The 17,404-nt window shown below is 63.7% G+C and overlaps 2 protein-coding genes across 16 annotated transcripts in view; one reads left to right on the top strand and one right to left on the bottom strand.

Annotated features, from left to right (window-relative positions):
• The window catches only part of PKD1 (polycystin 1, transient receptor potential channel interacting), a 50,862-nt gene extending 42,233 nt beyond the window's left edge, over window positions 1-8,629 (top strand). For all 8 annotated transcript variants that reach the window (XM_055364946.2, XM_055364945.2, XM_055364944.2 and 5 more), the window contains 12 exons: window positions 3,225-3,343; window positions 3,422-3,624; window positions 3,697-3,891; window positions 4,341-4,480; window positions 4,846-4,958; window positions 5,250-5,391; window positions 5,532-5,657; window positions 5,841-6,015; window positions 6,178-6,468; window positions 6,544-6,678; window positions 6,757-7,062; window positions 7,153-8,629. In XM_055364946.2, the coding sequence (XP_055220921.2) occupies window positions 3,225-3,343; window positions 3,422-3,624; window positions 3,697-3,891; window positions 4,341-4,480; window positions 4,846-4,958; window positions 5,250-5,391; window positions 5,532-5,657; window positions 5,841-6,015; window positions 6,178-6,468; window positions 6,544-6,678; window positions 6,757-7,062; window positions 7,153-7,620 (2,413 nt within the window). In that variant the 3' untranslated portion in view covers window positions 7,621-8,629. The remainder of the gene's footprint in view (window positions 1-3,224; window positions 3,344-3,421; window positions 3,625-3,696; window positions 3,892-4,340; window positions 4,481-4,845; window positions 4,959-5,249; window positions 5,392-5,531; window positions 5,658-5,840; window positions 6,016-6,177; window positions 6,469-6,543; window positions 6,679-6,756; window positions 7,063-7,152) is intronic.
• A 2-nt stretch (window positions 8,630-8,631) lies between these two features.
• The window catches only part of TSC2 (TSC complex subunit 2), a 41,137-nt gene continuing 32,364 nt past the window's right edge, over window positions 8,632-17,404 (bottom strand). For 4 of the 8 annotated variants that reach the window (XM_055364953.2, XM_055364954.2, XM_055364960.2 and 1 more), the window contains 13 exons: window positions 16,965-17,177; window positions 15,543-15,746; window positions 14,837-14,905; window positions 13,515-13,636; window positions 12,616-13,103; window positions 12,302-12,377; window positions 12,006-12,098; window positions 10,950-11,136; window positions 10,458-10,597; window positions 9,396-9,474; window positions 9,198-9,289; window positions 9,012-9,110; window positions 8,632-8,887 (listed from right to left, as the gene is read on the bottom strand). In XM_055364953.2, the coding sequence (XP_055220928.2) occupies window positions 8,723-8,887; window positions 9,012-9,110; window positions 9,198-9,289; window positions 9,396-9,474; window positions 10,458-10,597; window positions 10,950-11,136; window positions 12,006-12,098; window positions 12,302-12,377; window positions 12,616-13,103; window positions 13,515-13,636; window positions 14,837-14,905; window positions 15,543-15,746; window positions 16,965-17,177 (2,027 nt within the window). In that variant the 3' untranslated portion in view covers window positions 8,632-8,722. The remainder of the gene's footprint in view (window positions 8,888-9,011; window positions 9,111-9,197; window positions 9,290-9,395; window positions 9,475-10,457; window positions 10,598-10,949; window positions 11,137-12,005; window positions 12,099-12,301; window positions 12,378-12,615; window positions 13,104-13,514; window positions 13,637-14,836; window positions 14,906-15,542; window positions 15,747-16,964; window positions 17,178-17,404) is intronic. The other 4 variants (XM_055364955.2, XM_055364957.2, XM_055364962.2 and 1 more) reach the window with 1 other exon arrangement.

Genomic DNA, 17,404 nt, shown 5'->3' with positions numbered 1-17,404 from the left:
CGGGACTCAGGCCAGGCAGCCGTGGTTCCCGCCTGGGGTGGGGTGGGGTGGGGTGCCAGGGCAGGGCTGTGGCTGCACCACTTCACTTCTCTGAACCTCTGTTGTCTGTGGAAAGAGCCTCATGGGATCCCCAGGGCCCCAGAACCTTCCCTCTAGGGAGGGAGCAGGCGCATGGGGCTTTGTAGGAGCAGAAAGGCTGCTGTGTGAGGCTGGCCGGGGCCACGTGTTTATCTTGGTCTCAGAGCAGTGAGAAATTATGGGCGGGTTTTTAAATACCCCATTTTTGGCCGGGCGCGGTGGCTCACGCCTGTAATCCCAGCACTTTGGGAGGCCGAGGCGGGCGAGTCACGAGGTCAGGAGATGGAGACCATCCTGGCTAACATGGTGAAACCCCGTCTCTACTAAAAATACAAAAAAATTAGCCGGGCATGGTGGCGGGTGCCTGTAGTCCCATCTACTCGGGAGGCTGAGGCAGGGGAATTGCTTGAACCCGGGTAGCAGAGGTTACAGTGAGCTGAGATTGCACCACCGCACTCTAGCCTGGGCGACAGAGCAAGACTCCGTCTCAAAAAAAAAAAAAAAAAAATACTCCATGTTTTTCTTTTTGAGACCATTTTTGATTATTTGTATTTTAAAGAATTTCTTGGCTGGGTACAGTGGCTCACGCCTGTAATCCCAGCACTTTGGGAGGCCGAGGTGGGCAGATGACCTGAGGTCAGCAGTTCGAGACCAGCCTGGCCAACATGGCGAAACCCCGTCTCTACTGAAAATACAAAAAGTTAGCCAGGCATGGTGGCAGGCGCCTGTAGTCCCAGTTACTCGGGAGACTGAGGCAGGAGAATCGATTGAACCTGGTAGGTGAAGGTTGTAGTGAGCCGAGAACGCGCCACTGCACTCCAGCCTGGGCAACAAGAGCGAAACTCCGTCTCAAAAAAATTCCTCAATTGCTTGGTTGTTTTGTAACTTATCAACAAATGGTCATATAGAGGTTACCTTGTATGTAGTCACGCACATGGCAGCCGGCGGCGGAGCGCACCCATGGCGTTCCCACGCGTGTGACCCCGGGCTCTGCCATGCCCTCCTATGCTCAGGTGCGCTGAGGTCCACACGGCTCTGCCGTTGCACTGCAGCTGCCTGCAGGATTCAGTGCAGTGGCATGCGGTGCAGGTGCGGTGCCCCGGAGCCACAGGCCACACCACAGGGCCTGCATGCACAGGGGCTGCGGTGTCTGGGTTTGGGTAACTACGCCCTGTGACATTTGCCCAGCAACAGAATTACCTAACGACGCATTTCTCAGAACACATCCCTGGCACTAAGTGGTGCGTAACTGCTGCTTTTCCATCCACATCTAGTTTGATTTCTGTGTTATTCCTTTGAGTGCTTCTCATTGTTAAGCAACCAAGAACTAAAGAGGTATGAACTGCCCCTGGACTCAAAACAAAAAGGAAAACTTCCGGATTTACAAAAGGCAGATAACCATCACATGAGGGCATCTTTATGAATAAATTGCCGGTCGGTTTTAAAAATACAGAGTATGGGGAAATCCAGGGGTAGTCACTACACGCTGACCAGCCCCAGGTATCTCCGGCCCAAAGCTCTGTGAAATCCAGATTCAGTGCTTCCGCGGGGATTTCTGACGGCAGCTCAGACTCCGCAGCCACACAGAGCGTGTGGCCCTCGCCCTCCCGGCTTCCTCAACCCTTGGCCGTCCCTTGCTCAGACAGTGCTTCGGGCTGACCAGGTCGGAGGCTTGGGTTTGTCCTGGACCCCTCTGCGTCCTTCCTCACTCCAGCCTCCAGCGCGTCCCGTGGTTCCTTTCCCAACGCAGAGCACGGCCTTCCCTGCGCCTGAGCCTGCACCCTCCGTCCTGGCGGCGCCTCTGCCCTGGCATTCCCTGCCACTCCGTGCCTCCCTATTGGCCATTCTCCGTCTCTGCCAGCGAGAGCCTGCTCCCTGAGTCAGACCCTGAGTCATTTGTGTTGCTATAAAGGAATAGTTGAGGCTGGGTTATTTTTTATTTTTATTTATTTTTTTGAGATGGAGTCTCTGTTGCCCAGACTGGAGTGCAGTTGCATGATCTCGGCTCACTGCAAAGTCTGCCTCCCACGTTCAAGCAGTTATCTGCCTCAGCCTCCCAAGTAGCTAAGATTACAGGCGCCCGCCACCACAGCTGGCTAATTTTTTGTGTGTGTTTTTAGTAGAGAGGAGGTTTCACCATCTTAGCCAGGCTGGTCTTGAACTCCTGACCTCGTGATCCACCCGCCTCTCAAAATGCTGGGATTACAGGCGTGAGCCACCACGCCTGACCAAGTTGAGGCTAGGTCATTTTTTAATTTTTTGTAAAGACAGGGTCTCACTGTCTCCAACTCCTGAGCTCAAGTGATCCTCCTGCCTCAGCCTCCTGAAGTGCTGGCATTACAGGCTCGAGCCACTGCGCCCAGCCAAGAGTGTCTTTTATCCTCCGCGAGACAGTAAAACAGGAAGCATTCAGTGCAGTGTGACCATGGGTCAGGCCGTTCTTTCGGTGATGGGCTGACGAGGGCGCAGGTACGGGAGAGCGTCCCGAGAGCCCGGGACTCGGCGTCTCGCAGTTGGTCTCGTCCTCCCCCTCAACGTGTCTTCGCTGCCTCTGTACCTCTTCTCTAGCAGCTCTGGGACCGGGCATATCAGCATGGTGGCCCGATGCAGTGGCACAGCCTCGGTGGTCACTGGCTCCTGGAGACACAAGCAGATCTCTGGCCTCAGGGAGCCCTACACACTGTTGGGATTTGAAAGGCATTCATATGTTTCCTTGTCCGGAAGTTAATTTTAGGCCATAAAACTGCATGGGACAGACATTCTGGCGTCTCTAGATTGTAGAGATGCTTGTTGGATGGCTGAGACCCAGTCATAGTTTGCAGGGTTGAGGGGGGCTCATTGCATCCTGAGAGACTGTGCACTGCTGTAGGGGCAGCTGGTCAGGCTGTGGGCAATGGGTTTATCAGCAGAAAGCGGGCGGGAGAGGGACGCAGGCAGACACCTGACTTCAGCGCCTGGAGTGGCTCTTGGTTCCCTGGCTCCCAGCACCACTCCCACTCTCGTTTGGGGTAGGGTCTTCCGGCTTTTTGTCGGGGGGACCCTATGACCCAAGAGGCTCAAGAAACTGCCCACCCGGGTTAACATGGGCTTGGCTGCGACTGCCTCCTGGAGGCCGGGATGAATTCACAGCCTACCATGTCCCTCAGGTCCAGCACTCCTGGGGAGAAGACAGAGACGGTGGCGCTGCAGAGGCTGGGGGAGCTGGGGCCACCCAGCCCAGGCCTGAACTGGGAACAGCCCCAGGCAGCGAGGCTGTCCAGGACAGGTGCGCTTGCGTAGCCCTGGGATGCCCCTAGCCCCTCCCTGTGAGCTGCCTCTCACAGGTCTGTCTCTGCTTCCCCAGGACTGGTGGAGGGTCTGCGGAAGCGCCTGCTGCCGGCCTGGTGTGCCTCCCTGGCCCACGGGCTCAGCCTGCTCCTGGTGGCTGTGGCTGTGGCTGTCTCAGGGTGGGTGGGTGCGAGCTTCCCCCCGGGCGTGAGTGTTGCGTGGCTCCTGTCCAGCAGCGCCAGCTTCCTGGCCTCATTCCTCGGCTGGGAGCCACTGAAGGTGAGGGGGCTGCCAGGGGTAGGCTACAGGCCTCCATCACGGGGGACCCCTCTGAAGCCACCCCCTCCCCAGGTCTTGCTGGAAGCCCTGTACTTCTCACTGGTGGCCAAGCGGCTGCATCCGGATGAAGATGACACCCTGGTGGAGAGCCCGGCTGTGACGCCTGTGAGCGCACGTGTGCCCCGCGTACGGCCCCCCCACGGCTTTGCACTCTTCCTGGCCAAGGAAGAAGCCCGCAAGGTCAAGAGGCTACATGGCATGCTGCGGGTGAGCCTGGGTGCGGCCTGTGCCCCTGCCACCTCCGTCTCCTGTCTCCCACCTCCCACCCATGCACTCAGGACACTCCTGTCCCCCTTTCCTCACCTCAGAAGGCCCTTAGGGGTTCAATGCTCTGCAGCCTTTGCCCGGTCTCCCTCCTACCCCACGCCCCATCCTGCTGCCCCAGTCCCTGCCAGGGCCTAGCTCCAATGCCCACTCCTGCCTGGCCCTGAAGGCCCCTAAGCACCACTGCAGTGGCCTGTGTGTCTGCCCCCAGCTGGGGTTCCGGGCAGGGTGTGTGCTGCCATTACCCTGGCCAGGTAGAGTCTTGGGGCGCCCCCTGCCAGCTCACCTTCCTGCAGCCACACCTGCCGTAGCCATGGCCCCAGCTGTTGCCAAAGCCCTGCTGTCACTGTGGGCTGGGGCCAGGCTGACCACAGGGCCCCCCTGTCCACCAGAGCCTCCTGGTGTACATGCTTTTTCTGCTGGTGACCCTGCTGGCCAGCTATGGGGATGCCTCATGCCATGGGCACGCCTACCGTCTGCAAAGCGCCATCAAGCAGGAGCTACACAGCCGGGCCTTCCTGGCCATTACGCGGTACGGGCATCCGGTGCACTGGTCTGTCTTCTGGGCTTTAGTTTTGCCTTTAGTCCAGCCAGACCCTAGGGGACATGTGGAAATGTGTAGATACCTTTGTGGCTGCCAGAACTGGAGGTAGGTGCTGCTGGCATCAGTGGGCAGAGGGGAGGGACACAGCTCCGCGTCTTGCAGTGCACAGGACGGGCCCATGACAAACGACTGTCTGCCCCAGAACATCCCCAGGATAAGGCTGAGAAGCCCAGGTCTAGCCGTGGCCAGCAGGGCAGTGGGAGCCATGTTCCCTGGGTCTCTGGTGGCCGCTCACTCGAGGCGGGCATGGGGCAGTAGGGGCTGGAGCGTGTGATTGTCTGATGCTGTGGCAGGTCTGAGGAGCTTTGGCCATGGATGGCCCACGTGCTGCTGCCCTACGTCCACGGGAACCAGTCCAGCCCAGAGCTGGGGCCCCCACGGCTGCGGCAGGTGCGGCTGCAGGAAGGTGAGCTGGCAGGGCGTGTCCCAAGACTTCAATCGTTCCTCTTGTTTAGAGAGCAGGCTTTAGCGGAGCTCTGGCATCAGCCCTGCTCCCTAGCTGTGTGACCTTTGCCCTCTTAACACCGCAGTTTCCTTCTCTGTATATGAGAGATGGTAACGTTGTCTAATTGATGGCCGCTGGGTGGGTTCCCTGGGGTGGCGCTGAACCGGAGCTCAGGCGAGCTGGCCAGCAGGAAACACTCCTGTTGGGTTTTGATGATGCCCTGGCCCCGGCCTGGGGCTCTGTGTGTTTCAGCACTCTACCCAGACCCTCCCGGTCCCAGGGTCCACACGTGCTCGGCCGCAGGAGGCTTCAGCACCAGTGATTACGACGTTGGCTGGGGGAGTCCTCACAATGGCTCGGGGACATGGGCCTATTCTGCGCCGGATCTGCTGGGGTGAGCAGAGCGAGGGCCCCGGGCGTCTATGCCAGGGACAAGGGAGTAGTTCTCCAGGAGTGCCGCGGCCTCCTGACCAGCCTGGCTCCGGGGTGCCGGAAGGGCTGGGGTGCGGCACCAACGCCACCCCTCTCCGGCAGGGCATGGTCCTGGGGCTCCTGTGCCGTGTATGACAGCGGGGGCTACGTGCAGGAGCTGGGCCTGAGCCTGGAGGAGAGCCGCGACCGGCTGCGCTTCCTGCAGCTGCACAACTGGCTGGACAACAGGTGGGAGCTCCCTCCCCTGCCCTCTCCGGGGTGGCCGCGGTCACCAGCCAAGAGCCCACCCTCACTCCTCCGGCCCCCGCTGGCCTAGGCGGCTTCCACAGCCCCTCAGCCACGCCTGCACTGCGCGGTCCCCGCAGCTCCCGCCCTGCCACCCGCTCCTACTGACCCGCATCCTCTGCGCAGGAGCCGCGCTGTGTTCGTGGAGCTCACGCGCTACAGCCCGGCCGTGGGGCTGCACGCCGCCGTCACGCTGCGCCTCGAGTTCCCGGCGGCCGGCCGCGCCCTGGCCGCCCTCAGCATCCGCCCCTTTGCGCTGCGCCGCCTCAGCGCGGGCCTCTCGCTGCCTCTACTCACCTCGGTACGTCTCTCCCCGGCCAGACCCCGCCCCTAACACCGGCAGCGTCCCACTCCTCGCAGGGCCCAGCCCTCGCAGAGTCCCGCCCCCTCCCAGGGCCCCGCCCCGGCAGCGTCACACCCCCCCGCAGCGCCCCGACCGCCCTCCTGACCGCACCCCCAACAGGTGTGCCTGCTGCTGTTCGCCCTACACTTCGCCGTGGCCGAGGCCCGTACTTGGCACAGGGAAGGGCGCTGGCGCGTGCTGCGGCTCGGAGCCTGGGCGCGGTGGCTGCTGGTGGCGCTGACGGCGGCCACGGCACTGGTACGCCTCGCCCAGCTGGGTGCCGCCGACCGCCAGTGGACCCGTTTCGTGCGCGGCCGCCCGCGCCGCTTCACTAGCTTCGACCAGGTGGCGCAGCTGAGCTCCGCAGCCCGTGGCCTGGCGGCCTCGCTGCTCTTCCTGCTTTTGGTCAAGGTGAGGGCTGGGCCGGTGGGCGCGGGGCTGGGCACAGACCCCAGGGCTGCAAGCAGACAGATTTCTCGTCCGCAGGCTGCCCAGCAGCTACGCTTCGTGCGCCAGTGGTCCGTCTTTGGCAAGACATTATGCCGAGCTCTGCCAGAGCTCCTGGGGGTCACCTTGGGCCTGGTGGTGCTCGGGGTAGCCTACGCCCAGCTGGCCGTCCTGGTAGGTGACTGCGCGGCCGGGGAGGGCGTCTTAGCTCAGCTCAGCTGTACGCCCTCACTGGTGTCGCCTTCCCCGCAGCTCGTGTCTTCCTGTGTGGACTCCCTCTGGAGCGTGGCCCAGGCCCTGTTGGTGCTGTGCCCTGGGACCGGGCTCTCTACCCTGTGTCCTGCCGAGTCCTGGCAGCTGTCACCCCTGCTGTGTGTGGGGCTCTGGGCGTTGCGGCTGTGGGGCGCCCTACGGCTGGGGGCTGTTATTCTCCGCTGGCGCTACCACGCCTTGCGTGGAGAGCTGTACCGGCCGGCCTGGGAGCCCCAGGACTACGAGATGGTGGAGTTGTTCCTGCGCAGGCTGCGCCTCTGGATGGGCCTCAGCAAGGTCAAGGAGGTGGGTACGGCCCAGTGGGGGGGAGAGGGACACGCCCTGGGCTCTGCCCAGGGTGCAGCCGGACTGACTGAGCCCCTGTGCCGCCCCCAGTTCCGCCACAAAGTCCGCTTTGAAGGGATGGAGCCGCTGCCCTCTCGCTCCTCCAGGGGCTCCAAGGTATCCCCGGATGTGCCCCCACCCAGCGCTGGCTCCGATGCCTCGCACCCCTCCACCTCCTCCAGCCAGCTGGATGGGCTGAGCGTGAGCCTGGGCCGGCTGGGGACAAGGTGTGAGCCCGAGCCCTCCCGCCTCCAAGCCGTGTTCGAGGCCCTGCTCACCCAGTTTGACCGACTCAACCAGGCCACAGAGGACGTCTACCAGCTGGAGCAGCAGCTGCACAGCCTGCAAGGCCGCAGGAGCAGCCGGGCCCCCGCTGGACCTTCCCGTGGCCCATCCCCGGGCCTGCGGCCAGCACTGCCCAGCCGCCTTGTCCGGGCCAGTCGGGGTGTGGACCTGGCCACTGGCCCCAGCAGGACACCCCTGCGGGCCAAGAACAAGGTCCACCCCAGCAGCACTTAGGCCCCCTTCCTGGCGGGGGTGGGCCGTGGAGTCGGAGTGGACACCGCTCAGTATTACCTTCTGCCGCTGTCAAGGCCGAGGGCCAGGCAGAATGGCTGCACGCAGGTTCCCCAGAGAGCAGGCAGGGGTGTCTGTCTGTCTGTGGGCTTCAGCACTTTAAAGAGGCTGTGTGGCCAACCAGGACCCAGGGTCCCTTCCCCAGCTCCCTTGGGAAGGACACAGCAGTATTGGACGGTTTCTAGCCTCTGAGATGCTAATTTATTTCCCCAAGTCAAGTCCTCAGGTACAGCGGGCTGTGCCCGGCCCCACCCCGTGGGCAGATGTCCCCCACTGCTAAGGCTGCTGGCTTCAGGGAGGGTTAGCCTGCACCGCCGCCACCCTGCCCCTAAGTTATTATCTCTCCCGTTCCTACCATACTCCCTGCATCGTCTCACTGTGTGTCTCGTGTCAGTAATTTATATGGTGTTAAAATGTGTATATTTTTGAATGTTACTATTTTCACTAGGGCTGAGGGGCCTGCGCCCAGAGCTGGCCTCCCCCAACACCTGCTGCGCTGGGTAGGTGTGGCGGGGTTACGGCAGCCAGGCTGCTGCTTGGATGCGAGCATGGCCTTGGGCCGGTGCTGGGGGCACAGCTGTCTGCCAGGCGCACTCATCACCCCAGAGGCCTTGTCATCCTCCCTTGCCCCAGGCCAGGTAGCAAGAGAGCAGCGCCCAGGCCTGCTGGCATCAGGTCTGGGTGAGTAGCAGGACTAGGCATGTCAGAGGACCCCAGGGTGGTTAGAGGAAAAGACTCCTCCTGGGGGCTGGCTCCCAGGGTGGAGGAAGGTGACTGTGTGCGCGTGCGAGTGTGCTGTGTGGCCCAGGCAGCCTCAAGGCCCTCGGAGCTGGCTGCGCCTGCTTCTGTGTACCACTTCTGTGGGCATGGCCGCTTCTAGAGCCTCGACACCCCCCCCCCCCAACCCCCGCACCAAGCAGACAAAGTCAATAAAAGAGCTGTCTGACTGCAATCTGTGCCTGTCTGTCTGTGCACTGGGGCCAGGACTTTATTTCACTGACAGGCAATACTGTCCAAGGCCAGCGCAGCAGGGAGGGCCCCGGCCTCACACAAACTCGGTGAAGTCCTCCACCGAGGAGATGAGGCGCTTCCGCTGGCCCACCTCATAGCCAGGTGTGGGCTCGGCTGGAGTCTGTGCAGGGGCTTTGGTATAGGACGGGGGGTGCACCAGAGGCAGGCTAGGGTTGGAGTAGGCGGCTTCCTCGCAGATCTGAAGGCAGAGGCGCTTGGGCAGCAAGTCTGGGAGGCGTGGCAACCGCTCTGCCCACACCCGCCCCACAGCTTGGACAGCCAGCACACCCCACTGAGGGAGCCCCATATTCCATATTCCCTACCCGCTGGCGGAGCCTCTTGATGTGGCGGAGCCGGGCAATCCACTTGGAGGGGTAGATGTCGGTGGGGTTGGAGCGGCTATGATGCACCTGTGAGGCCATCTGGGGACGTAGGCAGGGGGTGAGCTCGCTATCAGGTGGCACCTGGGCCTGTCCCACCAGCTCACACCTGGACCCACCCCCACTCACATTTGCGTGCAGGGCCATCTGGCGGGCCACGAAGGGCAGGTTGCGGTCAGACACGATCTTGGCCACGCTGGTGTCCACAAGGCCCTCCATGTCTGGGGAGACTTGGTGGTCACGCCAGGCCCAGGGCTCTTGGCGCCACACTGCCGGGCCCCACCTAGCCCTACCTTTCCTGCACTGCAGGGCCCCACCCGGCCCTACCTTTCCTGCACTGCAAGGACACCAGGTTGCACTCGTAGTCCAGCGGGGTGACGATCACGTGGACAAAGTTGAACTGGCCCTGCCCGGACAAGAGAAGGGGTCATCCCCGCACACAGCGTGTGCTGAAGGCTGATCTCGGCTACTGCCTGGTTGCACTGCTAGACACCTGTCAGCTCCATGGGCAGCATCTGCCCCTGAACTTTCCCCTCTGGCAGCGGCGCTGTGTTTGTCTGGCCTCCCCCAGGCCAAGCCCCCTCCACATCTGGGCCCAGCACCCACACATGCTGCAGCCACAGGCAGGGCACCTCTAATTGCTGGGGCACCTCCACACACTGGGGCCCCCAGGGTGTCTGCAGCCACACGTCCGAATCCGTCTGCCCAGTCATGAAGTGAGCCGTGCACCCCATCTCGGCACCACCACACCCTCCTCAGCCTCCCAGGTGCCCCCCCCCCCCCCGCCACTGGTTGTCTTGGCATCTAGCAGAGCCCACCTCCCTATGCTCCTGCCCCTCCTGGACTCTGACTACCAGCCCCGGGGTTTTGGTTCAGTGGCTGCCTCAGCGTCCTGGGGCCCTTGGAGTGAGGCCTGCAGCCTATCTGCCCTGCCTGGGCCATGCCAGCTCTCCCCGCCATGCTGGGGCTCACCAGGACTGTGCTCTGTGACACTGGCCGACCCAGCCCACCTCCAGGAAGAGGGTGACGCTGGTTGCTGCCTAGTGGTGCGCGGCGATAACCAATTGAGCAGCCTGACAGCTGCCACTGGGGAGATGGTGGGGGCCCAAGGGCCACGCCGGACAGACAGGAAGCACCAACTACGCTGTGCCCACCCAGCACACCCAGTCTGCACTTGCCAGTTACTCCTGACAAACAGCAGCAGGCACCACAGGCTTCATGGCACAGATGACGCAACGCAGGCTCGGGGTGAAGCTCGTGCCCATGGGGCTCTGAGCACTGCGGCCTCTCCTCCTGACCGAAGCTCAGGGAGGAGGACCTGCCACCAACCCAGGACACAGCAGTGGGCACCTGCCTGAGGCCCAGCCTCACTGACAGCCCCTCACTCACCTTGATGGTGCCGAGCTTAAAGTCCTCACCGGAGTCATTGTAGACAATGGACACAAAGTCGTTGCCCAAGTGGCGCTTCTTGTCGCAGCGGTGCTTGTCCACGTCCTTGGTGGGCATCAGGGTGGCGATGTGGAAGACGGCTGAGGGTGAGCAGGGCCGGATGGGTTTGTGGGGCCAGTGCTGAGGCCCTCTGTACCTTGCACTGGGGCACCTCCTGATTACTCCAGGGGCTCTGGGGGCCTGCGGGGGCCACGTCCTCTGGTGCCTGGCTAGTGGCCCTCGGCTCTCCCCAGGGGCAGGGCTTTGGGACGCAAAGCCACCAGCCCCATCACTGCCTCCATGCCCACGCTGTTAGGCTCGGAACCTGAGGCATGGGGAGCTGGAGCAGGTGGGGGTGCCAGGGCCATGCCCCAGGGCGTGGGGTAGCAGGACTGGATGGGAGCCGTGCCCTGAGGCCTGGGGCAGCAGGAGCGGGTGGGGGCCAGGCCGTACCTTGCATGATGTCATCGTGCCAGCAGTAGGTGAACTGGCCGTCCTCACCACACACGTCCAGGCCTCCCAGGTACACCTTGTCCGGCTGGCAGTCCTTCAGCTCGATGAGCCGGCCCAGGCCCGTCAGGAACTCCGTGTACCTGTAGGAGCCATGCTCGTTGGACAGGATGGCGAGCTCGCTGTTGCTCTGTGGGGAGAGGGGAGAGGCAGGGTGGCATCACTCCCGGGCCGGGCCCCGCCCCGCAGAGGGTGGGGGTGCCCAGCAGGCTCTGCCGGGAGCCCCACTCTGATCCCTGAGGCAGACAAAACCATCCATTCCAGCAGCCACCCAGGCCAGACATCGGGTGTCATCCTTGACTCCCTCTCTTCCCTCAGCCCCGTGTGTGCCTGGCCGGCAAAATCGGGGAGCTCCACACTCAAAGCACACTCGGGGCCCTGGCCCCTCAGCAGCCTGCCCCCAGGGGCCTACCCCACTCCCACGGGAACCATCACCACCCACCTCCGCGAGCCACACAGCAGGAGGGACTCACTGAGACTGGGCTGAGTCAGGCCATGTGCCCTCTGCTCAGAAGCAGCCCAGGCCCTGCCCTTGCCCTTGGGATGAAGGTGCAGCCTATAGGGCGCTGAGGCTGCCCATCCTGTCGGCTCCCGTGCTCGCCCAGCACCAGTGCTCAAGCTGGGCAGGGTGCCCCCGGCCCCCGCTGCTGGTGTGTGGGATGCCCCCACCCCTTATGCAGGCTCCCCCTGCCCGCTCCCTCACCACTCAGCTGTCAGCTCACTGACCAACAGCGCCCTCCCCAGCCCTGCGACCGGTGCCACCCGCCCAATCCTTCCCACTCCTTGGTGTGCCGGGTGCTCCCACGCTAACCTGTCACTCGCACCGGGGTCCCCAGCACTCAGAGCAGCACCTGGCACGGAGCTCAGTGAGCACTTCATGCTCTAGGGGACCCGGCAGTGTTGAGCTCTGTGGGGCGTTGGGGGCCCAGACTCCCACCCACTGCAGGCTGAGGCTCAGCTGGCCCTGTCCAGGCACCTAGGCCGGCCCCGCAGCCTCACCTGGCCTTCTCCAACATACAGGACAGCGATCTTGTGGGTGTCGTATGATGGGATCTGGTCGAGGAGCTGCACCGACCGCTCAAAGGACTGTGACTGTGGCACACAGAGCCCTGCCTGAGCCCCAGACGCCCGTCCACAGGAGGCCGCCCCACCCAGGCCGGTCACGGCAGGCTGCCACAGGGAGCTTAGGCCAGAGCCCTTTGCAAGCCTGAGCTCCCAGCAGCAGAGCTGGGCCCCCCACCATTCACTCGAGCCACACAGCTCCAGCAGATGCAGGAGAGGGAGGCCACGCCTACCTCATTGGGAAGCAGGATTGGCTTGTTTGACTCATCGCCAAAGAAGGGGGAATGGTAGAGCTGCAGGAACACGAAACTGCACAGGGAGGGGATGGTGGGCACCCAGGTGAGGGCCTGGCCAGGGCAGCCACAGCCCACAGGGAGGAACACAGAGCCTGGCCATCTCCCACTCCACCGCCCTCCCAGGGGCTCCAGCCAGCCCTAGGGCACAGGCCACGAGGACCCCACCCCAGCCCGCTCGGCCTGGGGCAAGTGAGGCACCAGGTTCCCGCAGGAGAGGTGTCAGGAGCCCCGCCCGGAAGCAAGAGGCCCACCTGGGGTTGATGCCCGGCACTTTCTCTGCATTAGAGGCTGTGGCTCTGCTCTTTAAGGCATCCCTCTCTACCCTCTTGCCCCTGCGTGATGGGGCCGAGTCGGAGATGGTGTAACCTCGGGGCCGGAGGCCACTGGGCGAGCGGGGGGAGCTGGAAGGCAAGGGACCCTCGGGCCGGCCCCGACTGTCTTCGCCCGAGGCCGACCAGGCAGCACTTTCCCCGTCCAGGGTCCCTGACTGTGACCGGGCCTTAACCTCGGGGCTCAGCCGGCCCACGTCGGCCTTGTCCCCAGGGTCCCCGAGAATGTCCTGCAGAGTCTGCAGCTCGGGAGAGGAGCTGGACTTGCTCAGGGGCTGCGAGGGCTGGAAGGAGAGGTCCACAGAGGGCCGGCCACCCTCCGAGGAGACGGCGCGCTCGATGGGGATGCCCCTGCCAACCAGCTCCTCCGCGTGGAGCGACTTCTCCTCCTGGCTGGAGACTGAGGACGACTAGAAAGGACCATCCCAAAGAGAACCCCCGTCAGCAGGCACCCTCGAGCCCACCTGGGGTTGACCTGGAGGTGGTGAGGCCCTATCCATCCTCCGTCCCAGGGCCACAGACCAGCCCGAGCACCAGGCTACGGCCCCCGCCCGTTGACGCAGCAGCACTGCCACCAGCTGTGCCCCACACTGCGTGAGCAGAGGTATCAGCATCCCCTGAGACCACAGGCTGCCCAGCAGCCGGGGCCGGCCCAGGTGGACGGCTGCAAAGTGCAGACCGTCTGTGCACGAGGGATGTGGAAGAACATCTCCCCCAAGTTCAGAGCCAGTTCCCAGGGTGCAGGCACACCCACGCAGAGCCCTGCCTCCCCCAAGGAGCCCCCCGAGGTCAGCAGGGTCCAGGCTCTGAGCCACACTCACCCTGCTGTAGGCATCCGTGCACCTGTCCATGCCTAGCGCCGCCTCAACGTCCTCCAACCCTGGGGGCTCCACCGGCACAGGAACCTCGCCCGGACTTCCCTCCTCCATGACCACGGCGGAGTCTGGGAGGACACAGACGGGGCTGCTGGATGTGGGGCTGGGCCAGGCCCTGGCCCTGACGTGGTCTCCGAGAACCAGCCTTCTCCTGACCAGAGGGACAGCAGCCCTGCGAGCCTCCCCAGGGCTCTGCTTACTGCTGCCATCCACCGAGCGGGCAGGGAGGACGCTGGGAAGGCCTGCACGTGACCCCGACACAGGCCTCTCCTGCATGAGTGCCCGGGGGTTGGGCAGGCAATCGGCTCTGCCCACCCTAGTGTCCACCAGCAGCCACCCCTGTGCCTCCAGGTAGGCAGGGGCAAGATGCTGTCCGCCCGACGGGCCTCAGCTCTAAAAGAGCGGGAGCCTGAAACCAGCCCTCGTAACCAAGGAGAGCTGCGGAGACTCCCTGACGTGGGGGAAGTCCCTGTTTGCAAACAGACTTGGGAGCCTGCTCCCAAGAGCAGAGGCTCACCCTCCAACTCCAAGCCAGACCCACAGCTGGGGACGCTAAGGAGAGAGGGTGGGAGGTCCCAAAGCAGCATTTCCTGTGCCAGCGTCAGGACAGGGGGAGAGGAAGTAGAAGCAGCAACAGAGGGGACCATCACAGCCCCCGGGCGCCCACACAGCCCCGCACACGCGCAGTCAGCCGCCCCAGGGCCCGTCCCACGCAGCCCTTCCAAACCAGCTCGTCTGCACGTGAAGACCTGGCGGGGGAGCACCATGCAGGTCACAGCACTCCCCACCAGGGCTTGGGGGCAACAGGCAGAGGTCGGTCTGCAGGGCCCTTGGTCAACCTGGGACTTGAGGCAGCCCCATCTGTGGGTTCCAGAGGCCAGGGGAGCCACCAAAGGCCAGGGCAAGGCCCGCTGGGTGAAGGCCCAGGGGTGGGCTTCCCCCTAAACGGCTGCCACCCATCAGAGTCTGCAGCTCAGCTGATGTCACCATGGAGACTTAGGCCACCCCCACCCCTCAGGCCTGAAGCTGGGCCGGGAGTGCTGGCACAGCGTGGGAACGGGGCTCAGCCACAAAGGGACCAAGTCAAGGGGATCCCGCTGGCCAAGCCAAAGACATTCTGCACAGACGTCCTCATGCGAGTCGGGACCTGCTCCCCAGGGCAATGGAGGCAGACGGACCATGGGGGTGGGCGGATGAGGCGACGAGCACAGCACCTATGAGGCAGAGTGGCGCTCTGCAGCCAACCGCTTCCCTCTGAGAGGCAATACCTGCCCAGGAAACGCTCCTGTGCAGCTGTCCTTGGCAGCTGGACTGGTACAGGGAGGAGAAAGAGGCCACTGCAAGGGAAGGCCGTGTGCGGCCACGTCAGCAGGAGGAGGGGCTACACACAGGTCGAGCAGAGAGCACAGGCCCCGTGCCTGCAGAGGAGAGAGGGCAGGGCCAGCGGCCGGCAGGGGCGCGCACAGGGCCCAGCGCTAGCTACAAGCTGCTTGGGCAGACCTGAGGAGGGCAGTGCCTCCCTCCTCCCGTGAATAGACGTCCTAGGCCGCTAAGTGCCATCTGCAGCCACAGGGAAGAGCCAGAGGGCCTGGCGAGAAGCACGGTGCCGAGTGGGGTGGGGGCCGAGAGTGCGCAGGCGGGCTCAGGTGTCCAAACCTGGGCCCAGGCAGGGAGGGAGGCTGCCGCAGAGCCTCCTGGAGCCCGCAGTGCTGGACTCCCCACGGAGGGTGCTGGGCAGAGGCTCCACAGGGCCCCTACTGCCTCTGACGCTGCCAGCCCCAGCTTCCTGAGCAGGGCAGACACCTCCCACGGGTCAGCCTCCTCCCAAACACCGGAGAACAATGGTGCTGAGGCAGGCCAGGGACCACTCCCAGCCGTGTGGGCGCCCTCAGCAGAGAGGAGCCACATTGCCGTCACCAGGAGCACCAGGCCAGTGGGAGCAGAGCCAGTGCCAAGGCCCGCCATGCCACTCACCTGTGTTGGAGCGAGGCAGAGGAGGGGGTTTGGCCGTGCTGGCTGCCGGCACCGACAGTGACTTGTACAGGGCTGTGTCCCGGTGCTCCTTGAAGCGCTCAGCCGCCATGAGGGCGTTGGACAGCTCCTGCAGGGGCATGTTGTTGATGTCCGAGGAGAAAGGGCTGAGCGGGTTCTCCAGGCTCATCAGCCAACTGGTGTTCCCTGCGGAGGCGGCAGCACCTTTGGCCTGAGGCCAGCGCCTCCCCTTACCCATCTCTGGCCCGCCAGGGGCCTCCTGGCCTGAGCCCTGGCTTTGCCCTCATGCTCCCTCCCACAATCCTCAGGACCACGATGTCGGAGCCAGCGCTGCTCTGATGGCCACCCACCCTGCTGCCCCCCTCAGCCCCTGCCTCGAGGCCGGGCTCGGCCAGGCACCTCAGAGCAGCGGCCTCCAGCCCACAGCCTCACAGTCTGGACCCAAGGCCTCCACGAGGGCTGGAACCCCTACTCCTCGCACCCCTCAGCCACAGCACACCCAGGCGCCCCTGGGCTCTGGGCCTCTGCAAAGGCCTCCCTCTGTCCCTGAGCTCTGGGCCTCTGCGGAGGCTCCCTCTGCCCCTGGGAACAGGCTGAGCTGTGCCCCCATGTTGGTGTGCTTTAGTCCCAACCCCAGGAACTCAGAACAGGACTGTCTCTGGAGACTGGGTTTCAGAAAGCTAATTACGGCTAGCAAGGGACCAGAGCTGACCCTAAGCCATGACTGGTTTCCTCCCAAGAGGAGATTAACACGCAGACATCCAGGAAAGACCCTGTGAGGACACAGGGAAAAAACCATCTGCACGGCAAGGACTGAGGCCTCTGAGGAGCACCTCCTGCCGAGGAGCACCTTGATCTCGGACTTCCAGCCTCCAGGCGGGGAGGGCAACTCTCTGCCATGGAAGCCACTTGGTTCGCTACAGGCCCCTGCCCCACCTCGGCCACCTGGATCGCCCCTCACAGCTCACCTCTGGAGACTTACAAGTTACCCCCAAATGGCTGGGCGCAGTGGCTCACGCCTGTAATCCCAGCACCTTGGCAGGCCAAGGCGGGCGGATCACGAGGTCAGGAGATTGAGACCATCCTGGCTAACACAGTGAAACCCCATCTCTACTAGAAATACAAAAAAATTGGCCGGGCGTGGTGGCGGGCGCCTGTGGTCCCAGCTACTCAGGAGGCTGAGGCAGGAGAATGGCGTGAACCCGGGAGGTGGAGCTTGCAGTGAGCCGAGATTGCGCCACTGCATTCCAGCGTGGGCCACAGAGCAAGACTCTGTCTCAAAAAAAAAAAAAAAAGTTACCCCCAAATACCCCAAGAGGGCCAAGTCTGCAATCGCCCCTGAGTGTCCACAGCTCTGTGGGTGACTGGCAGAAAGATGGGGCTCCGGCCAGCCCCGCCCAGTACCTGTGGGCCTCCGGACCAGGATCTCCGCCCAGCCCTGGGTCAGCAGGGGCACATAGGCCGCCAGGTTCGTCTTCTCCTGCACAGGAACCCGGGTGCCAGCTGAGGCCTTCTCAGGTTTCGCGGCTGGTGTAGTCCGTGGTCCTGGAGAAGTGGCACTGCCCAGGAACTGGGAGGCCGGCACGTCCAGGGCTCCAACTCGAAGACCATGGCCCCCTGAAGAAGAGGGCAGAGAACTGGTGACCACCACTTACCTGATGCAAAACCACCAGCCTCAAGCTGAATGCTCCCCCCGAGCCTGGCAAGCTAGTGCCACAGGCAGCCAGAGACGGTGGCAGCTCTGCCCTCGGGGCACGGCCCACCACAGTGCTGGCCTCAGTGGACCCAGGGCCACAGGGAGGGACCCAGAACCTGTCCTGCAGTCAGACCACGGCTCGCTGGAG

The sequence above is a fragment of the Gorilla gorilla genome, chromosome 18 (genome assembly GCF_029281585.2).
Source record: "Gorilla gorilla gorilla isolate KB3781 chromosome 18, NHGRI_mGorGor1-v2.1_pri, whole genome shotgun sequence".
Taxonomy (NCBI): domain Eukaryota; kingdom Metazoa; phylum Chordata; class Mammalia; order Primates; family Hominidae; genus Gorilla; species Gorilla gorilla.
The sequence above is the reverse complement of the archived record's forward strand: the minus strand, read 5'-3'. Positions and strand labels throughout refer to the sequence as shown.